The sequence below is a fragment of the Drosophila subpulchrella genome, chromosome X (assembly GCF_014743375.2).
Source record: "Drosophila subpulchrella strain 33 F10 #4 breed RU33 chromosome X, RU_Dsub_v1.1 Primary Assembly, whole genome shotgun sequence".
NCBI classification, from domain to species: domain Eukaryota; kingdom Metazoa; phylum Arthropoda; class Insecta; order Diptera; family Drosophilidae; genus Drosophila; species Drosophila subpulchrella.
This window is the reverse complement of record NC_050613.1, coordinates 10,149,325-10,174,108: the sequence shown is the minus strand read 5'-3', so window position 1 is coordinate 10,174,108 and position 24,784 is coordinate 10,149,325. Positions and strand designations below refer to the sequence as shown.

The 24,784-nt window shown below is 37.2% G+C and overlaps 2 protein-coding genes across 3 annotated transcripts in view; one reads left to right on the top strand and one right to left on the bottom strand.

Moving 5' to 3' along the window:
- LOC119556185 (dorsal-ventral patterning protein Sog) overlaps positions 1-7,155 on the bottom strand; it is a 29,984-nt gene extending 22,829 nt beyond the window's left edge. For both annotated transcript variants that reach the window (XM_037868126.1, XM_037868127.1), the window contains exon 1: positions 6,811-7,155. The gene's annotated coding sequence lies outside the window, so the exon portion shown is untranslated. The remainder of the gene's footprint in view (positions 1-6,810) is intronic.
- Positions 7,156-20,428: 13,273 nt separating this feature from the next.
- On the top strand, positions 20,429-21,014 carry LOC119557689 (transcription elongation factor S-II). Its single transcript, XM_037870560.1, has one exon. The coding sequence runs from the start codon at positions 20,503-20,505 to the stop codon at positions 20,938-20,940; it is 438 nt and encodes a 145-aa protein (XP_037726488.1). The 5' UTR covers positions 20,429-20,502; the 3' UTR covers positions 20,941-21,014.
- The last annotated feature ends 3,770 nt before the right edge of the window (positions 21,015-24,784 follow it).

Here is a 24,784-nt window from a genome sequence, read left to right as displayed (position 1 = left end):
TAATTGTTTATATTTGTTTTTAGTCAAAAAACACAAGAACCTAGGAATTCTTCAAAATTTTCTATAATTCCCAATGAGTTTTAGCATGGTCTAGCGTATCTTTAGTTCGAGTTTGCAAAATCATTCTTTAGAATTTTGGAAAAATAATAATATTTGTGTTTGTTAAAATGTAAGTCATTTTTTTAGCTGCACAAAAAAAATCGGCAAGTTTAAAAATTGTTTTGTTATTGGAAAAAGTTTGATTTTATATACTTTGTAAAATTAAAAAGAAACATGGCCCCTTGAAATAAAATGATTTTTGCCTGTTTCACACATTGCTATAAAATTATAGAAAAACAAAGTCTTTAAAACCGGCTCGTATATGGTCCTCTAAAAATAAAAATAAAATACATTCCAATCTAAACAGTTTACAGAAATATTCTGTTAACGATACCTAAATTCCTCGAAGCGTGAGGAATAAAGGAGGAGTAAGTTCCCAGGAGAGTCGTGAATCTGAGAATCACGAAAACAAAGCATCCTCGCCCAAAGATTGATTAAATAACTACAAAATGCGCCTGCCATACCCCGAATTAATTTGGCTTCGATGCGAAAGCCTCTTCCGTTGGCCACCGAGAAATCCCTTTATGGCCGAAACATTCCATATATCATCGCACAAATATTATAAATGTCCACTCATATAGCGGCCGGCACGTGTGAGCGCAATTAAAAACCAGAACAGGACGGATCACAAGCGAACCGAGGCGAAAAAATGAACCATCGTCAACTATATATTAAGTATTGCTAATAAATAATGTGGCAGAATATGACAGGCTGAAAAATTCGAATTGGAACTGCCGACTCAAACAACAATATATACGTACTATGTGGTATGTGACAACATTTTTGCGGTTTTGCAAGAGGCCGTTGTTAATTAATTGGTTTGGTTTGGTTTGCTTTCCTTTCGTTTTCATTTTTATTTTCATTTTCATTTTCGATTTCAATTTTGATTTTATTATCGGCGACACGACATAGCGCCGGTGGATCCAATATGCAGACAATAACATCTCGCAATATCGTTAACAATCATTTGTGTCACATTTGAAATAAAAATAAAACATATTAAAATAGTTTTCGGCATATTAAACGCCTAAGATACGAAGAATGTAAGGCGTATGAAATAATATGCACGAAAATAGCCAGATGGCAGGAGCATCAACAAAAGAAAAGCAAACAACACGCTTTGGCTTTTAACCGCATTTTCCATTAATTTCATATTTGATATACTCATCCTATCCAGGGTTATTTTCTTCGAGTTCTTCGGGTTCGAGGCGAGGTGTTCCCTAAATCTTTATTTTTGCCCAGAAATTAAAATAAACATCTAAATTGGCTACTCTTCTAAATTTAACAATACAGAAATATTTTTTTATAGTACCTAATATTATGATTTGTGCATATATTCTGAATTTTTAATAAATAGACTAAGTTCAGGTAAGCCTTGTGTATGTGTATAATTATATAGAAATTTTTATTTTTGATTGTGATGTGTTTCGGGTTAGGGAATCCGCCAACATCAAAGAAAATGAAATAATTATGGGGGACTTGTTATTTTTTGTTCAGGGCTGCACTTGAGTGCACTGAAAATGGGTTTTGAACTTGGAACTTTTAAAATGATATAATCCATTATTATATTCCATTTTTTTTGTGATATTTACTTGTCTTTACCTATTTCCATCACAATGTTTATTCTAAAAACCTAATTTTGATAGTAAATGCAACATATTTAATACATTTTAAAGGAAATTAATAAAAAACTAAATGCATGTGAGAAAAAGTATTCAAAATAGTTCTTGATCCCCCGCTAAATTCTAGAATTTTTCGGCAGCATTTTGCAGGGTATGCCGCCTCCGTTACTACCAATTATAATTCCCTTCGGCTTTATTTATTTATGTTTGGCTTTTTTTGTCGTTTTTCTTTTTGTCAGCCTCATTTAAGGCGCTGCTGGCAACGACGTCGTCGTCTGCAATTTGAAATATTCCTATAAATGTTTTGGCCTCACGGCCCCGCCGCAAACAAATAAAAACAAAAAACCCCTGTATATATGAACGTCTATCGGTGTGTTTGGTTATACGTGTGTATATGAACGATATCTGTCTCTTGTCTATATAAAAAAAAAATGTTAAATGTCTGAAACATGCGTACAAAATGCCATTGCAAAGGCAACAACAACACCAACGACAGCAATCAACAATCGCCAAGAAAAGCGAGGAGAAAAAAGCGACTGGGGGAAAATATAAATGAACCAAAAGCAAAATTCAGCTAGACGATCAGAAAACAGAAAAATGCTTTTCCTTTGATTTATGTAGTTTTAGCGAGCTCTGCCGGCGTCGCAGTCGGCGCAGACGTCGCCAACATAGCAGCAACATGACACACACAGCATATTTATGTCCATATAGCCATATAGCCATATAGTCGGGGAGTATATTTGAACAATCTGCGCCCGCTAAGTGAAGCGTTGGAAAATATGATTTGTTTGTCGGCGGAAAGCTCGTTGGACATTCGGGGAAAGTGTGCTGCCTGTGTCTTTGTTTTCCGGCCAAATTGTACTTTGAACGGGGGAAAAAACATCACAGGGGCCGAAGGTCACGGCAGCAATCTATAGAATTTAATTTCCTCACTACCCATTCAATTAGCTTACTGAAAAATGATGTTTGGAATAATATTTTTGGAATATTCCCTAACATATAGACATTTTTCTTCATGTTTTTTTATATAGCTATTCGTTTTCAATTCAATTATAATACACACAAAAAATCGTTAAGGTAAATTTGACCAATATTATAGTTAAATGTTCTTAACCCATTGAATTGTCAATTTGACCATCGAAATAGTTACTCCCCCAACAACAAAAAAACTCATTACCATTTTATGATAGTTTTACTATTTATTATTAACCAAATCGGCAATAAAATACAAGTCACTATTTTTAATAGTTGTTTAGCATTTTTTCAAAGTTACGTAACTATCCGTATTGGTCAAATTTACCCATAAAATTTTGTTATGTGTGTGTATAGCATTTATGGATATATCCTTGCTAATATTTCTTTTCTGTAATATTTCAAATACAAAATTGACTGTCAATCAATGGTAAATTTAATTATAAAATATGGTATTTTTTAAGATTTGTATATATATATTTTTTTTTATGAAACCATATTTATTTATATATCTTCTATTCCCAGTCGAGGGTCATTGGCAACTAGTATATTAGCGCACCCACCGTCCAGTCAATTGCATATTATACTTAGGTATATGTATAGATATGGTAGTTTCTTATCAGTCGATTGCAGAGCGGTTATGTCAGTGCTCCGCCGAGTAGTATCCGCGTTTTGTTTACGGCCCCACATTGTGGCCTATATCGGGCAGACAACTTTTGTGTTGTGTGGGGGCTAACCAAACAGACTGTCTGACTAACTAGCCGACTGACTAACCGACCAACTGACTATCTAACTAACTGACTGACTGATAAACTGCATGTGCTGTTTGCCACCTTAGCTGGCTGTTGGTAGTTCGATACCCGGTTCGTTTCATTGCGTTTCGCTTCGTCGTGGGCCACATTGCGCATACGCCGCGTAATCCGATAGAACGGTAGCCGGTGTGCGAGTGCTGCTGAGTGTGAAACTCTTTGACAATGCCCGTCAAGGTGTCAAAGCTTCAAACCGCATTCAGCCAGCGAAGACTACGTAAATCAAGACGTTAGTTCATAAATTCGATTCCCATCCAAAGTCTGCTTTGTGTATCTGTATATGTATCTTTACCTGCATCTGTGTTTGTAAATTATTTAATAGCTTGATTGACAACCGTGAGCTAAGCCGATATCCGACCATAAGGTCTATCCGACTGACTGTTCGTCTGTTTTTCTGTTTGTCTGCTTTTCGAGATCTTGCGGTAGGCCCGATTGTTGCTGCTCCGAGACGTTTGTAACTGTCAATCATAAATTAGATGCCAATCAAAGCAAATCACAACAACATCCACATCCACATCGGCATGGGCAACATCACCAGCTCAAAATTGCCTGCATTCATTTAAATGGCAAATGGCGAACGGCAAACGCACACAGAAAGACATAAAGTGAAACAGAAGCAGCCAAGTGACGGCTTTTGACTGCATAACAGCCCAGAAAATATAGGCACTGGAAAAAAAAGTGGGTTGTGCAGCGAAAAACATGTCTAAATCATTGCATTTCTTTTTATTCAATCATTTATATCATCATGGACTAAGGTATAGGTGCTTAAATAATTTATAGCAGGCACTTCTCTCTTGAAGGTTAAAATCCGCTAAATAATATTCCACCAACTATCACTAAAAACCATTATTTAATAAAACATCCCATATAAAAAATACAATTAGCCAAAAAAATGCATATAACTTCGGCCTGAGTTGATATGTTAGCCCGAACATTTAATATTTAGCAATAAATTCCCTTATAAAGGTTAAGATTTCTTTAAAGGTATCACTAAAATCATAATTATATGAAACGTTCAAAGTATGATACACAATTCACCAAAACAATCTTTATTTTTTTACTATACAAAATTTAAAAGTAACCTATCAAATAACTCTAAGATGAGGTTAAGAACCTATTATTTTATTACATAAATATTTTTGCAAGTGTATTACATAAATATGCACTTATGCGTGTGTGGTTGAGTGCTATTTTACTGCAGTCACATGCAATTGATTTGATGGTCATCGAAGCCAGAAGGTCCAATCATTTGAGACATCTATTTGAACTAGTTGGAAGCAGTAGAAAAATCAATGAAGGCAGGGGAATTTAAGTCACAGAACAAGAAGGAAAATGAGATGGCAAGAAGTTACATAAGGAAATTGACATTGAAATAATACATATTAATGATAATAGAAAATATTAAATGGGGAATAAACTCTTCTATTTAAATTTAATAAAATGATTTTCCATTTAAAGTAATTAGGAAGCTTAAACTTTCCACAACCGTTTTTCAAACGAAAGTAAGAGTTCCAGGAAACGGTGTACGATTCGATTGAGTAATTTTCCGAGTTCACAATTGATGGCGGCTTTCTGAAAGCCCCTAGATGAGATTCCATTATTTATAAGCTGACTAACCCCCAATACAAAGTGCCACCCTAGCAACAGAGATTCGCGTGTCTCCCTCTTTCTCTATATCTAACTCTTTCTATCTTTCTCGCAGAGAAACTGCCACTGTGAGCAGGCCAAAAATATCACGTATACGTCATGTGTGCGATGTGTGTGTTCGTCGCATAGGGCAAAAGCAACGTAAATGTTTTGTTTGCCAGACAAAACAGCAAGTAAAGTGGCAGTAAAACCGCAGTTAGCCAACTGGGCAACATCGTTAAGTTCTTCATCGCACGATCAAACGACCAAGCGATCATACGATCAAACAATCTCTGCTGATCCGTTGATCGATTGTTTGATTAGCTGATGGATCGAAATGGTTTTGTGTGACTGGTGGAGTTTGCACTGATCACAATAAATATTTATCTATTTACTTGAATGTATACAGCTTATACTCAAGCTTATAACATATGATATAAATATTTATGTCAAAGAAGGGGGGCTAGAAAATATTATTAAGAACTTTAATTCTTGGTTTTTATAGATAAGTCTTATTGTAAAATAAAATTAATCATCCCATTAATGTTAGAATATTTCCCCACCTAATGGGCCTTTTTGCAACCTATTTACCTTTCACACCCGCACAATTAATCTCTTTATCTCCGTCTATATCTGCCGATTGCCAGCGATCGAGAATCGAGAATGCCTGGCTGCGTCATCGAGTACAGCAGTCTATAGGTACTTACCCCCGCCCCATTTCCTCTGCCACGCCCTCGATTTGAATCATGCTGCAAGTCAGCCACAATTGCCATTCGATTGGAATTGTAAATGGTTCGCTGTTGCCGGTTGCCATTGAAACGCTCTGGAAATTTCATCATGCCGTAGCTCGATCTATCCCACCTATCCACCCATAGCTATCTATACCTATCCACAGATCTGGAACTGGTACCCCCCCCCCCCCCCCCCACTTCCCCCGTTCAATCGATGTTCAATTGATTTTTCCCATTCTTTTTGAATCGATTTTTTATTTTTGGGTCGCCCTTTTGGCGTCAGATTCGGTCTAAACACAGTAATAAAAGAAATCATGCCCCATTCCTGGGTAATTGTCTCGTTTTTGGGGCGTGTATACCGGCTAAGTGTCGCCCCATATCTCTACGATCCGATATTGGATCGGAATCGGAGTAAAGATTGAAATTCGAATTGGTCGATGACATTCCAATTCAATGCGATCATTAAAACCGAAAGTGAGAGACTGGTAATCAAAGGGGGGGAGGGGGTTTAAGGGAGAGCATTCAGGTAACAGGTAAAAAAAGTCGCATACAGTGCGTTTCGGTCTTATAAAAAGGGTTTCTTAAAGTGCTTCTTTAAAGCTGCTTACAGAACTTAATATTTCTGATAGATTTTATATTTTTATTAAACTCATCTTAAAAAGTTCTCAAAACCTAAGTTCCTACAAAGCCGAAACGCACTGTACCGCGCACTCAGTACTTATAATACTATTTAACGATTCACCCACGCCCATATATGTGCCGATTAATGGCGATTTAAGCTGCAATTTCCACAACTAATAATCATAAGTGTAAAGCATAATTTTCCGTTTCGCTCTCTGGCACTTTTCACATTGTTCAATGGCAATTTAAGAGGTTCATTAAAAACCAATAACTACGCCTGAAATTGCCGCACACAGAACCGTGCATACATACAAATGTTTGTATACATACGTTTCACAGCAAAAAATAAAAGGGGGAAAGTTCACAAAAAGTTCGTTTCGTATATGATTTACTATATAAGCGATTAAAATGCGTCGCTAAACGCGCGCGCACTCTTCGAAATTACTCCTGCTGCCAATCGATATCGGTTTTTTTGGTCATCGAACTTTGAGTGAGAATAAAACCAGGACACAAATTGGACGCGTTTCGGTGGCGGTTCGAGTGCGGTTCGGGGGCGGTTCGGGGGCGGTTCGGGGGCGGTTCGCGGGCGGTTTCGGACGCGTTTCGGTTTCGTGTTCGGGCTTTTGCTGCCAAAGCGCGCGCGCGTTTCTCTAGCGGCGTTCGTTCGGTCGTCGCGATCTTTGACAAACTGAAGTTTTCAGCATATAAACATATAGACCTAGATCTAGACCTAGACAGAGAAGGCGGCAGCGCCGGCGACGGCGACAGCGGAAGCTCTCTCTCTTCCGCTCCCAGTGTCGCCACCCACTCTCGCGCACCGCAAAATAGACGACGGACAGCTGATCCGATCCGATCCGATCCGTCGGCACTCTCTTCTCCGCCCCGATATGTTAGGAATCGTAATACACATGTATATCCCATCCATAGAACGCCATTTCCAAAAGCACTTCTTCTAGGATCCCAAGCAACGGCACTTTTACACACAAAACCACTTTCGTTGAACAGAAAAGCTCTGATAAGCTTATCATTTTGAAACGAAATCTAAATTTATAATTTTCAGCATGGTCTAAGTGTATTTTTGGGTACTTTTCCTATTGGGTAATTGATTATAAATATTTGTCATTTTTTCCTGGTTTAGTAAATAAACCTTAAATATTTTCAAAAATATTTAAAAATCTATGATGGTAGTTATAAAAAATTTAATTTAAATTATGGATTTTCATTACCTTGAACATTTTATATGTTATATGTTAATTTTTTAAGGACCTGTTTTCCATTTTGTATTATTATCACTGTTATCAGTAGATATATATATAATATACAATTGCTTAAAAATATATTTCTAAGAGTGTAAATGATTTTTACAGATATTTTCTACTCAGCATGTTAGAATTTTTATTGCTTTTGGCGTGACTTTTGACCCCAGAACCGAGGCCACGCCCACCATCACACCGCCCCCTGCTTAGTGAGGCGTGCTGCCCCACCCACTCGACGTGCACAAGTACAGTGAACACTAACCTAGGACAGCCCACGACGCCTTGGGTGTGGAAAAGGGGGATGGGAAATGAATGATGCGATTTCATGACGTCCAATTTCGTTGGATTTGAAACTCGAGACTCAAAATTTTGCAAATATTCGGAATGTTTGCGCGCTTTCCGTTGCAACAAGCAAAACAACATTCGCTGACGTCACGGCACGATGATGACGATGATGATCCATCAAAATTATGATGATCCAAGGGGACGAAAAACAAATGCCTCACTACTGATATCTCTAACTGTTGACCAAGTTATTTATTTTTGTTACCGCAAGTTACCTGCCAAGTGCTGTGTGGGTCTAAAAATAGCCGCTCGCCAAAGTTGTAGAACATTTTCATCGGCTTGGAATGTGTGTAACTATATGTACACTGGTCGGCATATGTATTTTGACAAAATAAAAGTTAAGTATACTCATAACTTGAATTTACTTCTTGTAAACTATAGGCATCAATGGAAAGGTAATTTCAATGCCGTTTGAATGATACAATACATTTCTTTACCCATTCAGTACTTATTGAAAAGGACAAATTTGTGTAAATCAACTTTTAAATTTTTTTTTCAAACTTTTTTCCTCGACTTGAAAACTTAAACTTTTTGATGCAAAAAGTTTCTTCAAACAAAAATAATAGTAACTGCAAAAAGAATTTTTCAAAAATCATTTTCCTTATATTTTTTATGATTTTTTGAAGGTGACAATGTCGGAAAAAATTTGTATGAAAAAGAGAAAAATATGGCTCAAATGCCTGTTTTTAAGCATTTTCAAAAATTCATAAAAAATATAAGAAAAATGATTTTTGAAAAATTCTTTTTGCAGTTACTATTGTTTTTGTTTGAAGAAACTTTTTGCATCAAAAAATTTAAGTTTTCAAGACGAAGAAAAAAGTTTTTAAAAAAAATTTAAAAGTTGATTTACACAAATTTGTCCTTTTCAATAAGTACTGAATGGGTAAAGAAATGTATTGTATCATTCAAACGGCATTGAAATTACCTTTCCATTGATGCCTATAGTTTACAAGAAGTAAATTCAAGTTATGAGTATACTTAACTTTTATTTTGTCAAAATACATATGCCGACCACTGTATATGTGTACAGAGATCCGTCCATATGGATAGACTCGTACTAGTACGGGTACGACTACGAGTGATCGAGTACAATGGAGCAGGCCAGGCCGGCCCACAAACAAAACAATCTGGTTTCCCTTTCAATTCATATTCTGTCACGATCCAGCGTTGAAGTCCCAGTCCCGACTTTTCGACTCTCCGACTTTCCGACTTTTTCTAAACAATCGAGGCTGCGACGTGATGAAAATCGAGGAGTAGCTCGAAAATGATTTCCCACCTACCCACAGATTTCGCATGAAATTGGGCAATGTTGGGCTGCTTTAGAGAGGATTTGCTATTCAGTCGACTGGAAATAAAAATTTAAATGTACTTAGGTATTAAAATAATCTGTTTTCCATTTTATATATTTTTTATATTTTATTTTTCCTGTATTTATGTTGGATTTCAAAGATACTTTGTTGTGCTTTAGTAAATATTTTGATGGGAACATTTATTTATTTAAATTACTTTAATCAATAAATATTTATAATCGAATGTTTACATATCACTGTTTCATTAAGAACTGTTTTTTAGTTTTCAAATGGTAAACAACTAAAATTAAAAAAAATATTTAAGCCTAATAGATAAATATATTTAAGTATTGAATTCATTTTTATCGTTCTTAGATTGTTTTTGAAATATTTTGAAAAGTATTTGAAATTTTATTTGTTTACTACATTTAGATTGAATGTTATAATTATTAGATTGAGTTTTACTGAACTATTTACAATACTTTAAACATATTTTCAACATATTTGATAGGATGTACCGAAACCAATCATTCTTTAATTTATAATGTTTGTAATCACAGTACAATATATTCTGTTTATCGTTAAACTTGCATTTGCTTGTCTGCAAACAGTAACAATTAGTAAAATTAACCAGCTATCTCATACGGCTAACACACAATGTATCTATTGGATTAGTGACTCTGGTTGAGTTTTCAGGGCCATAGATATTAGCTGCTCAGATGTTTTGGCCAGCGGCTGACACGAGACGGGAATGACCCCATAAATATTTGCCTGGCAGCTCGCTTTCGCTTAGCGCCAAATCAGCTGCAAATGCGGCGGCAATTAGTGCCTTTCGCAGGGGCGTCGGCTGAGGGGGGGCCAGGGGCCAGGGCTTAGGGGGATTACTAAGGGGGGCAACCTGAACATTCTTCAGAGCAACAAGCAAACGAGTTGGCAAGGTAAGCAAACAGCGGAGAGAAGAAACAAACAAAGAGCCGCGGGCAAACAAACAGCACGCGATCATAAACTCGGGGGCACGTGCGGGGGCACATATATGTGGGTATATATATCATATACACCCTTTTGCACATATATATTGCTGACCGATCCTACGGTTGGCCCATAAATCGACTCGGCCACATGATGCAAATTCAATAAATTAATGCAATCTAAGCAAATGCAAATGTTTATAACCACAGTCCGGCGGCTATGCTGCCCAAAAAAAAAAAAATAAAACAAAAAAACGCAGACGAGCGGCCAGGCTAAAAAATAGCATTTTATCAGCGATCGCATAGAGGCGCGTGATCTTGCCAGAGAAAAATAGAACCGAGACGGTGACGTTGATTGTGTGGCTTCTGCTTTTTCAACTGCACAGTAAATATTTCTCAAGCACTTCAAATTGGTTTAAAAACAATATTTATTAGTATTTAACAATACGCTAATTATAATAAAAAAGCTTAAAAACTAAAGGTTAATGTTAGGGCTAAAAAAGAAAGGTGTAAAACAAACACTTTCAAAATTATCATCTAGTTAATATCTAAAGCAACGTACATTTTAAAAAATATGTTTGTTTTTTAAGACATTTTTTTAGTTTTTATTCAAATTTAACTAACGCAGAATTGAAAAACAAATATTTATGTATAAAATAATAGGTCTAATAAAATACCTTATACCTTAAACTCTTTCCATAAATTATAATTAGATTTTATAGTAGTAATATAAGATATAAAAATGTGTATTCAAGGCAATCTCATAAATCCAAAAAATAAATAAAATATTAAATAAATAGATTACCTTTCTTATCATACCATTACCAAAACGATCCTAATTCTTGCGGTGTGGTGGTGATGATGAGGCTGGGAATGCGAACGAAGAATAGGCATGACGGCGATGGGAATGGGAATGGGGATGAGGATGAGGATGCGGATGAGGACGTGGTCGAGGAGGATGCTAGATGCGAATCGAGGTGATGATGGCGATGAGTCAAGCCACGGCGGCGGCAATAGATAGTCACGGCATGGGTACGAAATCCGCAGATAATTAAGACAATGGCAGACGGCACAGTGAGCATCTCAGCCAGAAACCGACCGCCGACCACCGACCGCAGATATATCGTCGAGATAACAGGGCTGAAATAAAAATCAAAAATTAAACACAACAAAAGAAATGAAAAGAAAACCGAACCGAACCGAAAACCAGAACTAGAACTAGAGATAGAGATAGAAAAAATGACAAAAACCAAGCCAGAAGATGGCCCAATCAGTGAAATCAGTGTGCGCAGACAGCGCAAATTGTTGGCCAATTATTTATGTGTTTTGAATTCTAGTTCGCGGATACGCGGCCATACACCGCGTATGCGTAATATTCGAGTGCCACATGGCGTATACGTAATGTGGCAGACAAGTGCAGCTTGAAGAAACCCAAAAAAAACCCAATAACCCTATTTTGGGACTATTAAATATCCCCTTCGGCTAAGTCTTTTCTGGTTAAAACAAGTTCTCATTTGCCAATACATTCGCTTTGCGTAGTTTCAAACACTTTTAAACGAATCTGACACATGTTCAGACAGATTTTATCTTGAAATAGTTCTTAAATTGTGTAGAATTTTGTCAGCTCTTAATTAAATATCAAAGAACATATTGCAATTTTTTTAAAACATGAAAATGAAAATGTTTATATGAGTAATAAGCTTGCGAGGGATTTATGTATATGCAAATCTTTTTAAAATCACCATATAGTCTTTGCTTAAGATTTATGTTGCCATTCTCATGTTTGACTCAGCGCGTTATTAATTTCTAGCATATAATCTTCAGCTTAACGCAAATAATTTGCGAATTATTTTCGACCTTTGCTAATGGGATTCTTCGTCGATGATTAATCGGGAAATGGCTTTGGAATGTTCCCTCTGGACTTTTGTCCTACCCTGTAGTTTTTCGCCCCCTAATTGGGTTTCATTTTAGTATGTTGTCAAGTGCACAGAAAAAAAAAATATGCTTAGATAAGCTTTTATTATTTTTTATTTATAAAGAACTAGAAGTATGCCATGAATAATTATTTTGAATATCACTATCATAAAATATATAAAAACCAATTAAAATGTATTTTAAACCGTTTTTTTATTTTTGTTCTTAAGTTTGAATCAGAACACTAATTACTTATTCATTCTCGAGCACCTTTTCTTACGCAACTCATAAGAATCATGTTGTACATTATGCAAGTAATATTTATGATCGATATTATTATCATAACATTAACTTGAAAGCTTGTCAAAGAAAACCTTTAATCAAAATCATAAATAATAGAGATAATATAATAATTCCATAATAGTTCTGCAATCATTCTTTACCATTTTTTGAAAACCTAAAAAATTATTATAAGAATGTAATAACTTCAATTAAAGATTTATTCCTTCTTCAAGAAGAATTACTGGACTGAAATGGTAACCCATTTCACATACCTTTTTTTCCGAGTGCGCTGTTTTATGCGGACTGACTGGCTGGCAAATGCAAATTTGTTTTCTGTCAATGGAGCGTGGAACGTGCGAGGGCCGATGTCGGTGGTTGCTATATGCTATGTGCCATATGCCATATGCTATATGTGGTGTCAGTGCTTAGTGCTTTGTGCTTTGTGCTTGCTGCTTGGTGGTTGGCACGGTGCTCGGGCTTTGCTTTTGCTTTGCTTTTGCTTTTGGCAGTGGCGGTGGCTATTGCTCCGGCCACCTTCGCGTCACTTCGCTGGCCACGTCCCAAAATGTCTCGCTGGCAGCATGGAAACATGGAAACTTGGAGACTTGGAGGCTTGGACACCCAGGAACACCAGGGGCGGGGACAGGGGCAGGGATCGAGCACGACGAGGTCTTCGATTCAATGGCAGCGAATTTAAACTAAGCCAACTATTGTTTTCATCAATGAAAAAAAACCAAAGACACATTTGGATTTCAATTGTTAAAAAAGAAAAGATTTTATAAAATTGGAAATGCTTAAGGAAATGAGTCTAACATAGCTGCTTACCTAAATTAGAAAAATTATTATTATATTTATAATGTTTAAAACGTTTAAGAACTAAGACTGACATAAGAACTTGTAGCATAAGATCCTGACCATCAAATATTAGGACAATGCTGGTAATATAAATTAAATAAAATTCCATAAATTAATAATAACCATGATTTGATTTAAAAATGTTTTAAAGATTTAGAAATTAACAGATTACTTTTTTAAGAATTTGGATAAATAATGTTCGAAATGTTTAAAGAACTAAGACTAACATAATAACTTATTGTATAAGATCCTGTACCTTCAAATATTAGGACAATGCTGCTAATATAAATTATATAAAATTCCAGGAACTAATAGTAATATTGATTTTATCTAAAAATGTTTAAGAAATAAGGAAATTTTGAGAACACTTTAATAATAATCCAAATTTTTCCTTTACGAACTTTAATAATGATTATTATCTTGGAATAACCTTACCTATTACCTAGAAAATAAATTTAAAAAATCCCAAATTGGAATGGACACCCTGTACAGCAGACTGTTCTCTTTCGCAGAAAATTCTATTGATCGCCAGCTCATCCGCTGTCACTCGCTGCGTGCCCACTGTACCAATCACGTACACGGGTGTGGGTGCGTTCGCGCCGCAGGGTGTTGCCTGTGGCCAAAGCGTGACACAACAAGGAGAAGATCGTTTCTGGGGATGGAGAAGGATGCGGATAAGGAGGAGGACCACCAGATCTTGGAACTGTGACGATCATTGTGGGAGAGTGCGAAAATAATTGATGGATCGACGACGCAACGCTCCGAATGCCACAAATCGGATTTCGTTTTCCATCGAATTGAACTGAATTCAATTCAATGCGTGGCAAACTGGAAACGGAAGTGGCAAGTCACGTCCAATGGCGTATGATTCCGATTCGGATTCGGAATAGTAATAGGAACTGAGATTGAGATTGAGATCGGTATCTCGGTCTCGGGAACTGCCACAGGGATCGCAACTCTCGATCGATGAGAGTCCGCCAGCCTGACTTGCAACTTGTCTTGCTTTTGTTGCCACTTTTGCTTTTGCTTCAGCTTTCCCCAACTCCAACTGGCTCTTTGGAAGTATTTGCACATGAAACAATCTTGGTTTAATAAGAATGTTTCTATAAAAATTATGATTATTATAAAATAAATAGTTGTAGCACTTATAAAATGATAAAGTTGCCTCTTAAAGCAATTAAATTAAATTTTCAAGTGGCATTGAAAAATATCAAAACCTTTTATTAACCGATTTTAATACCACCAAAACCTAATTTTCAATTGACTTGATTCCAATGATATACAACAATAGTCTTAATGTATTAACCACATTTATAAAATGGGGATATCTTATTACTTAAATAGATTACCTAATGCATGAACAAAATAAATAATTATTTACTATTTATTTAATTGATTTTTGTGATTGATTTAAACTGATTAAAAAAATTATAATTAAAGCTAGAACAGAAGAAATTATATTAATCATGTTTTTAAATTGAAAGCAGTGTAATTTTGGAACAGTTATAATGGATTTAAAGGTAAAAATTGTTTGCAATTGATTTGGAAACATTTTTCAGCTATGATTTGTAGCTACGTTTTTCTGCCAGTGTATCTGGGACTCCTCCAACTCGACTAGTACAAGATTATTGACATGCCAACATGCTGTTGTTCTGCTTCCAGTTGCTGTTCCTTTGTTGCCGCAGTTGCTCCTTTTTTCACTGCTGATGTTGCTGCTGTTGCTGTTGCTGCTGCTGATGTTGCTGCTGTGCGAAATTGCATAGTGAGTGAGCAGCAAAGCGGTTTGACTAGCTCCGGCTATCAACTTGTTGCATCTGAGTGCACAAAACACCACGCCACCCATCCACCAACTACCAACCACCAACCACCGATCCACCGATCCGATCCCTCTGGGTTGCCAAGCACGTTGTTGGCTATTAGAAAGGCATGTGAAATGTTCCCTAATTGTTGGAATTTTAATACATCCAACAACATGCACTCCACTTTGTGTGTGCCTATATGTACATATACCATACCATACCATACCATACAATACCTGCCTGGCTGTCTGACACAGACGGTGGAGAAAAAAGGGGCTCGGGATGGGGTCCAAAACCCGCCGATCACGTCACTGGGCCCACTGCGATTAACTGGGCCTTAACCGATTCACCGGCTGCTTGCCCAATCGCCCCGGTAATCGGCCCTAAGTACTCTATTAGCGAATGCCTCGCTAATTGACACTCGAACTCCCACAAAACAGAGAGATATGTTATGTTTTGTATACATATATCTGTGCCAGAAGATCCCAAAAATCATACGAGAAATACCAAAAAGAACCGGGCAAATATGACAAACCAAGAACAAACAGACCCGAAAAATGTGTTAAGACTTTGATGGCCAGCCATAAAACAAGATAAACAACCAGACCCGATAACCCAAGAGAAACCTCTGAAATGGTTTTTTCTTGAAATTTCCTCAAGGAAATGGAGCCGTGTACATTGGAGCCGAAACGAACTAAAATAACTGGGAACAATAAAGACAACGTGGAGCGGGGAGTACTGAAAAGCGAGGTCAGAATTGCAACACGAATCAGATAAAGTTGTTGTTGGCACTATCAGCTGTAATGAGGATGATTACGATGATCGGGGCGCATGAGTGTGCCAGATAAAATGGCCAAAACACTGGGGCCGGAGCCGGCTGATAAGATCTCCCCCAAAAAGAAGACGAACCCATGGCAAAATGGATACACTCATCGCGTACGGTGCAGGTCGAAACTTTAGGGTTTTATATATCATATTATTATAATCCATAAACAAAATATATCTATTATAATCATTAAACAAAATAACTTAAAGATTCTTTCTACAAATTCAAGATCCTATTGTGACAACATCATTTTATTAAACTTAGTTTCAAATATCCATTTAATGATTTTGAAACTTTTTTATAAAACAGTATATCCCCAACTATCTTACGTTTAAGCATTCAATAACATATTTCTTTATTTAAATTACCCAATATAGTAAAAAATACCCTAAGAACATTTTCACCGACCCCAAGGTCACTGTATTAATCAACTACCCACAAAGCGTTTAACAAAACAAAACTGGGCATTGATTTGATTTATGGTAATGATTTAATTAATTCATTAATCAGTTGCGTTTGTTATTTATTTTGGCTTGTCACCATTAATAAAATAATCGCCATTCAAACGAATGTAGTTGGCAATAATGAAATTATGTCATTGCATTGAATTGAGGGTGTGTATTTTATTTCCAACGATAAGATAAGATAAGTGGTACGAGTTGTTGTGGGAAGTCTTTCATTGATATAATAGACTCAATTAAATGTATTTATAGATTATATTTATTTGTTATAGAAACTGTTGTTTGGATTTTCTATTACTGTTATATGATTGTTTATTTAAGAAAAATAAATCACCTTTGGAACTGCCAGCACTGTAGTCTCTTGTATTTTATATATATATCGTCATAAATGGGGATGATTCCACTGGCGTGCGTATCAAAATATAAGCATAATAAAAATTGTTATAATGATGCATCATAAATCGCGCCGATTGCCCTCGGCAGAGGATCGTCGGAATGGGGATCGTCCGATTCCGATCCTCACCAGATCGTTGGCGGCGGGTGGACGTGGATGTGGATGTAAATGCTGATGTGGATGTGCATCTGAGGACCTACCTGAACTTCCCGTGATAATTTAGTATTCCTACACACTGCGTCGCAGACTTTTGCTCGCCACTGTCAATTCAGTGTAAATTTCAACTATTAAATGCCAATTTATGGGGCATAGCTTATAATTTTTTATTATCGCTTTTATAACACCTTCCGCCAGCGAACCGAAAAACACGGTGGAGGGGGCGTGGCACCGCCGCATTTAGCAGGGCTTAACCCGGGTTCGCCCTGGACCGGACTCCTCCTCGAGGCCAGAGGCCCTTCCCGAACCGATCTGTGGCGTGAGAAGAGATTGAAAGAAGGAATTCGCAGATAAATCACACTAAATCATTTCACTCGACCGCCAGTTGCCAGTTGCCAGTTGCAGTGCACGGCGCATGCGCGCATGCTGCAATGCATCGGGGCGACTTGCAACTCGCGATTCGCGATTTGCGACTGGCGATCGTCGACCAGAGAGCGGGAAACGGCAGACAGACAGTCAGACAGTCGGTCAGACAGCCGTAACAAAGGCCACTGCAAGAGCTGCGAAATACAACAAAATACACCGACCAGAAACATCAGATAGGGCGTGTCAACTTTGGAATACCTCGTTTTGTCGAGGCCCCGAAAAACACTCCATACATTGACTGGCAATCACAGAATTTAGTATATAAAATTAAATTACTAAACATTATTAGCTAGTCTCATTATAGGATGATGTCTCCTTTTTAACTTTCCAATAACCTAAATATCCTATTCCTTTCCTATATATATCCTATACCATAATAAAATAATGATAGATCATGTTTCTGAAATTGTTATTCCAACAAGTAGGTACCTCTGTAACAAGAATATTTTTAAATAAACAACAAGAATATTTTTAAATACCTATTATTTTAAATTTATGGTTTTTGAAATATACCTTTCAGAACTACATTCAATTACACTTAGATATATTCCCACATTTTGTCATACCAACAACCTGTATAAGTATATGTGAACCTAGTTAAGTTACCAATCCTTAATAAGCCAAAAAGATAATGTTACAAAAATGTTCAAGCAAGTAAGTTAATTTAGGGATTTACGTATAAATCAAAATATAAATTAAGAAAAATAAGCTCTAATAATTTTAATAATAAAATAAGCATTAAGAAGGATTAAGTGGAAAAATACCAAATATATATTTAAATACCAAATCTGTTTAATAACTTAGTATTCAGGAAAGGTTACTTTGGGGTCTTGCAACTTATCGCGGGGCATAGTGTCCCTGAAACCGGACATAACCCCCAAAGCTGGCTGGCAATCGGTATCCGAAAACTGCAGCTACAACAGCGACGAAAAAGAGTAAAAAGGTAAAGTTCGCTGCCATCGGCGGATTGTGCATTTCGAACGCCGGCGCGTACTAATCACTCGCATTGTTACACGATCACGCCATGGCATCACGTAGCCAAGGTGAAAGAAGGCCACGCCAGGGGCGTAGCGGGCGGGGGCGGGGGGCGTGGCAGGGGACGGGACACGGCCGGTTCGAGCGGGAGACAAATAGGCAGCAAATGTAACTGCACTCCGCGGATGGGAAACGTCCATGTCCATGTCCACGTCCATCCATCCATCTATTCATCCATCGACTCCAAACGGCAATTGGACTCTAATAACTGGGAAAATTCAAATCGATGGATGTAAATTAGTGGGAATCCGCGGGGGCTTTTACCATTGGTAAGGAACAAATGGTATGGGATTTAATTTTTTTTTTTTTTATTGCTAACCTGTTTATAAAGTATTCTTTAAAAGATTTGTTAACTCTTGCAATTTTATTATAAAACTGTTTAAATGGAATATATTAATGATAAATGGCACACTTTCATGTGACTATATAACACAGAAATTATATGTCATTTGTTGATGTTAATTGGCGGAAAACCATTGGTTCTATTAAATGCATTTCATACATTATGAATTGTTATGATATATCATTTAAGAAACTTTGTTATCTTATTAAATAGGATTTAATGAGGGTACATGGGATAATTTTATATAAATATTTTTTTAAGGATAAACACTTAACTTCCGTTTCATTGGAATAGATTAATAGAATTTCCCTCTTCCATGGAAATCGATTTCCCTTTATAGACCCATTTGGCTGCTAGGGTTCAAGCTTTTCCCATTGTTCTGGGGCCTGTTTACCCAAAGAGTTGAACATTTCGGTGGCCGAGAGACGAAAGACAAAAGGCCGCCAAGGCCAAGAAACTCGGCCGTGAACCAATTCGCCGGACCATTGATAGATACATTTGTATCTTTTCGGCTGTTTACGTTCTGCTGAGGTCGTCAAGTTTAACAGTTGAAGGTCGGCGGCGGCGGAGGCGTTTTAAAACGCTGGGAAAACGCGCACGCACAGTGGGCCGCATCGGCAGCCGAGGGGGGATAAGTACATTAGCAGATTTATATCCGGCAACAATAAAAAGAACAAGGCGACAACAACAAAGACTTGCTAAAGAGCTAATGACTCGGATAATGATTTCGATTTCGTTTTCAATTTCGATCGTTTGGCGTTTTTTTTTTTCTGCCGCCTCGTCGCTGTTCTTTGCCTTTTCAATATTTCAGTTTTCAATTTTCTTTTATTTTTTTTTATTTATTTTTTTAATTTGTTGTTGTTGCTGCTGTTTCTGTGGGATTCGTGCGTCAATAATTAGATCATCTCCGCGCTGGTTGTTGTAGACGATTAGCGAAATCAAAAGGCATCAGCCCACAAAGAAAGCGGAACGACAAACACAAACATATAGACTATATGGGAAATTTCATTTCAATTTGTGCTTTGTTTTCCTTTCAGTGCTTATTTTATGCACCCATCGTCCATTAGAGGCCACAATGGGTGTCATGGAATTGGGACTCTTCTGGGGGGTCACTAATGAATCCACGAAACATAAATCAAAACCTATAAATATAATGTTTATTTCAAGATCGAACTTTGTACATGATCTATGGTATAAAATAAGATATCTGACATTTTTATTACCTACATTTTGGCATAGCGATTCTTGTAGAAGTTTTCTGTTAAATCCACAAATATTATTATTACATGTCGAATAAAAATATTTATGATATATTATAAAGACAATTTGTATGACCTACATTTTGTAATTCTTATATAGGGTTTACGTTGCTTTTAAAAAGTTGGATCCTTTTTTATCAAAATATATAAAACAAAACATTTAATTCCAGATCGATAACCATTATTTATGGTTTATAATATAGAGAAAATATATCTTAAATTTGTATTACCTTCAATTACTGACTTGATCTTTTATTAAAAAGAAATAGTGACAGTTTAAACTCTTTTCTTGCAGTGTTTCACAAACATCAAATCAGTTATTCACTCCTGAACATTTCACTAGCTCAGGAAGTTAAGCAATCGAAATATTCTTTCTGTAAATAATAATATCTCTGAATTTTCTTTATTTCAAGCATGAGTTTTGTACTGCGCTTGAAGTGCCGCGAACTACTGGCAGACGCCTTGAGGATTGGCCAGTTGACCGAGGGATGCGGCGATCCCGATGACATGGCCGCCCGGCTGGAGGAGGTTATCTACGAGGAGCTGAGGTGCTCGAATGTCAAGTACAAGAATCGCATCCGTTTGCTGCTATCCAATCTGCGCGATTCGAAGAATCCGGGACTGCGCAACAAGTTCCTGCGTGGAGTGGTGACCCCGAGTGAGCTGGCCACGATGTTTCCCGAGGAGATGGAGAACGATGACCTGGAGCAGATTCCCCAGAAGATCACCAAGAAGGCGATTAACCAGGCCCAGATGCCCAAGGTCCAGGGCACCAAGAAGGACCAGTTCAAGTGCGATAGTGCATCCAGCTGCAAAACCAAGATGAAGACGAGCCGATGGTCACCTTGGTAATGTGCAATCAGTGCGGCAACCGATGGGAGGTTTAAGGAACAGGGATCCACTCCCAAAGAAACGGGGGAACTCCTTTGAACAACATACAAACACAAGATATCAATATTATAAAATAAATAAACTCATTAAAAGCGTAAAGCTAAGAATATGTGTTTTGCATTCCCCATCAACCATTGTCAAAAGTACGATAAGATAGAAAATTATAAGTCTGAGGTATAACAAGTTATAGGTATTAGTATGTTATTTGAATCTTTAGTTCACTTCCTAATTTTAATTATAATTAATAATAATATGTTTTATTAGTAACTAAAATTGTTCGTATTGGTCTTTAAAATGTAATACTATAAGAATAAAATGTATTAACGCAATAAATGTCCATAAGTATTTTAGTGAATCTTCATTTTATTAAAGAAATATAGATATGTTAACCCCTTCCAAATGCTTATAAAAATATATAAATAATATTTAAAAAAAAATCTAAATATTTCTATCATTTTAAAATGTAGAGAAATTGAAATCATTGTTAAAAGTGTCTTAAATAAAACGAGGATCTTTTAAATTGTATAGGGTATCACCGGGTTCATAATTTGCCCATCTAATAATCCTTCTTTGTTCGCCTTGGAAAACAGATAACACAGCGAAGAAAGAAAGAAATTTCGGTTTTATAAACATTCATAAATATGTGCTTGTATAAAAAACGAGGAGCGTAAATTTAATGAAATTTTCGACTATTAGTTAGCTCTTTAGACTTTAATGAATCATGCGGTAGGATGATCTCGGGAGTGGGTGAGATGAGATCGGATGGAAATGGGATGTGATATGGAATGGAATGGGATTCGATATATATAAAGCGTGGGCCGTTCCGGAGTGCAGACAAATTATAGACGTTAAAGCATTTGGTTTATGGCCACATTAATGGCATTGACTCGGATTGGATGGGACTGGTAATGGGATTGGGACTCAGAAGTGGGATGGCGGTGGCGACTAGGTGGGTTCCGTTCAGAACGGTCTCTCTAGCCAGAGATAGCCGAATTAATTAATATCCGCCGTCGTAAACACGGCGCAAAATGCAAAAGCGGATCAAGTAAATCGCATTAATTGGCCATTTGGGCAAAAAACCATTAAAAAGAGCTCAGAGCCCCCGAATAAACAAAGTGGAAATGCGCCTTTCCCAGGCTTCCTTTCGGTTTCGGACTTTTTTTTCTTTGTTTTAATGTCCGTCTGGCGCCGATCATCATTTTCCCCAAACAAAATCGCTTATTTGTTTTTTCGGTTTCGCTGCTTTTTTTTTGGATTTTATTTATTTTTTTGTTTGGCTTTTGTGTGTTTTAGCCACCAGTTCGAAATGTCGCTCAAAAATTGACGACCCTGAAGGCGCCGGCGCCAGCGACAAGTGCGACCACAAAGGTGGTGGAAAATCGGAAAAATCGGAGAAAATGGGGGGCATCGAGGGGTTGGTGGTCGCAAAGGGGGTCTTGAGATTGGCATGCAGACGTGCGGTGCTTTCAAGTGCCATATTTGATGTATATTGCTGGATTATATGGCCAAACGACGAAATGGATTTTGGCTTTAAGGCATTAGCAGCCGGGCACAAAAATGGATGGCTGACATCGACATGGACATGGAAATTGAAATGGACATATCGATCATAAAATGCGATCGCCAAAAACCAGATCAGTTCAAAGAGATGCAAGTGCTCTATAAAATCTATATGTAAGCCCGATGGGATCGAACAAGTTCCGTCGACGGCATCTTTCTTGTGTTTGGCATTAAGTATGGGATCTTGGGGATCAGTTGCAGGTAGAATAAAAACTAAACAAGACGAGTTTTCCACGGGCAAGAGGATTAGCTCGTCTGTTTGGGATATATCTTTAAGACATGCTTTAGAAGTACTAATCAAAGGGGTTATACTTAAAGGAACTTAGTAAAATGTTTTTATTTGAGATTTATACGATCAGAATTCTGGGTCAGGGAAAAATATTCAAAGCATGTATTTATAGTATAAGTTTAATTAAATAGGGCTTAAAGTATCTAGTAAAATATTTTTATTTGAGATTTATACGATCGAAGTTTTAAAAAATCAAGGCATTATAAAGGCATTGGGATATATCCTAAAAGCTGTATGATTTAAAGTACCTATTAAATTATTATCCGACCAAAATTCAGATATCACTGGACTAAAATCAAAGTCAATCTGGGTTATATCAGTAGACCATAAAGTATATCATTTCGGGACATGGTATAATTGATTATTATATTTTTATTACACGGCCACCCACTTGCAGGACCTGGCCAGGAATCCCTGATCCCGCTGGCCGATCCCAAAGTTCAGGGGTTACAACAGGTAGAGTTTGGCCGAATCAAGCGGAAATTCCCACCATATAACCGATGCCGAGGTGCGAAAACAGATGCAGCCTCATAAAAGGGGCGCAGATAAGGTCGCGGTTGCGTGGGAAAAGCCCAAGTCCATCCAACAGGACGAACCTGTGCGGTTGGCGCATCATTGCCGCCATATCGTATCCCATACACCCATCTACCTACCCATATACATATATATCCTTGTGCAAGGATAAGGCGACCAACAGGGAACGGGGATCATAAAACGGTGTCGCTTTTGTTTATGCTGCTTATTTAAATTGGCTTCTTGGCGGGCGTTGCGACCTGGTAGTCCGAATCCTCCGCCCAGGACTGGTAAAACTACCTGCCCGGGGAATTCCCAATCGCCCTAACCCATATGGCCACGGATGCGTGAGAATGCTCTGCCCGATTCTAGATCATCGTGGGTACTCGCTGACAATCGGGTTATTGTTGTCCTGGTCCTCGATTTTCGGGAACTGTTCGACCACTGGGTTTTTCCGGCCACATCGTGCGTCATCTGGTGGCAGGACGGGCGAGGAGGCACTTGCCCCTGCCACACCACCCACCCCGTCCAGGATTACGACAGCGGACGGCACCTTGTGCCTTCTGTGGAAGTGCTGAATCGGAGAATCACCACGACGACCTCTCAACCTTCCAGCCTTTCCTGGCCATTGATTGATTCGCCCGCGAGTGTGTTTGCATACTTGATGAATTGTCTATTTGATTGGGAACTACACTACGAAAATTCTGAGAAATGCATTGTAAAATTCAGCAAAGATTTGCTTTCAATGAGTAAATTTTAATAGAGTGTATTAATCGGATATAGAAAAATGGAGAATTTTTAAAAGATGAATATAAGATCTATTCGTTAAATACGGATCCTTAAACTGTATAAAATAAATATAAAATATTTTTAAATTCCACTGATATAATAATCTTGAAGAACACTGTACAAGAACTAAGTTTTATCCTTTAAAAGTCTAATGATTTTCATATTTTTAAATTTCAAATATGGATCGTCAATTCTGGTAAATGAATTAAAATACATGGTAAACTATAATATTCCGTGAATATTTTATAAATAAAATTTAAAACAACTTTGAATTTTTAGATGGAAAATATTTTGTCAATGATTCGGTAAAGGACTCCCAAATTCTATTATGTAAATATAGTATGCTCTTCAATTATAAAGAAATAATAATGCAGAGCAACATTTTGTAAGGATTAAATTCATTCTTAATAAGATAAACTCTTCACTTTCAGTAATCTTAAATAGCTTAACCACTCTTACGGATGTTCTATTTTATCTTCGCAGAGCGGCTTTATTTAACTTACAACTTTTTCTTCCAGTGCAGTTGAGTGCCAACGCTGCATTCATATTTTATGGTCTTGATTTTGATTTATTTGTGGTTCGATTGTCAATCGGACGGTGATGATGATTAATTGCGACGGTGAATGCCAATTGTCGCCATTGGCTTCGATGTCG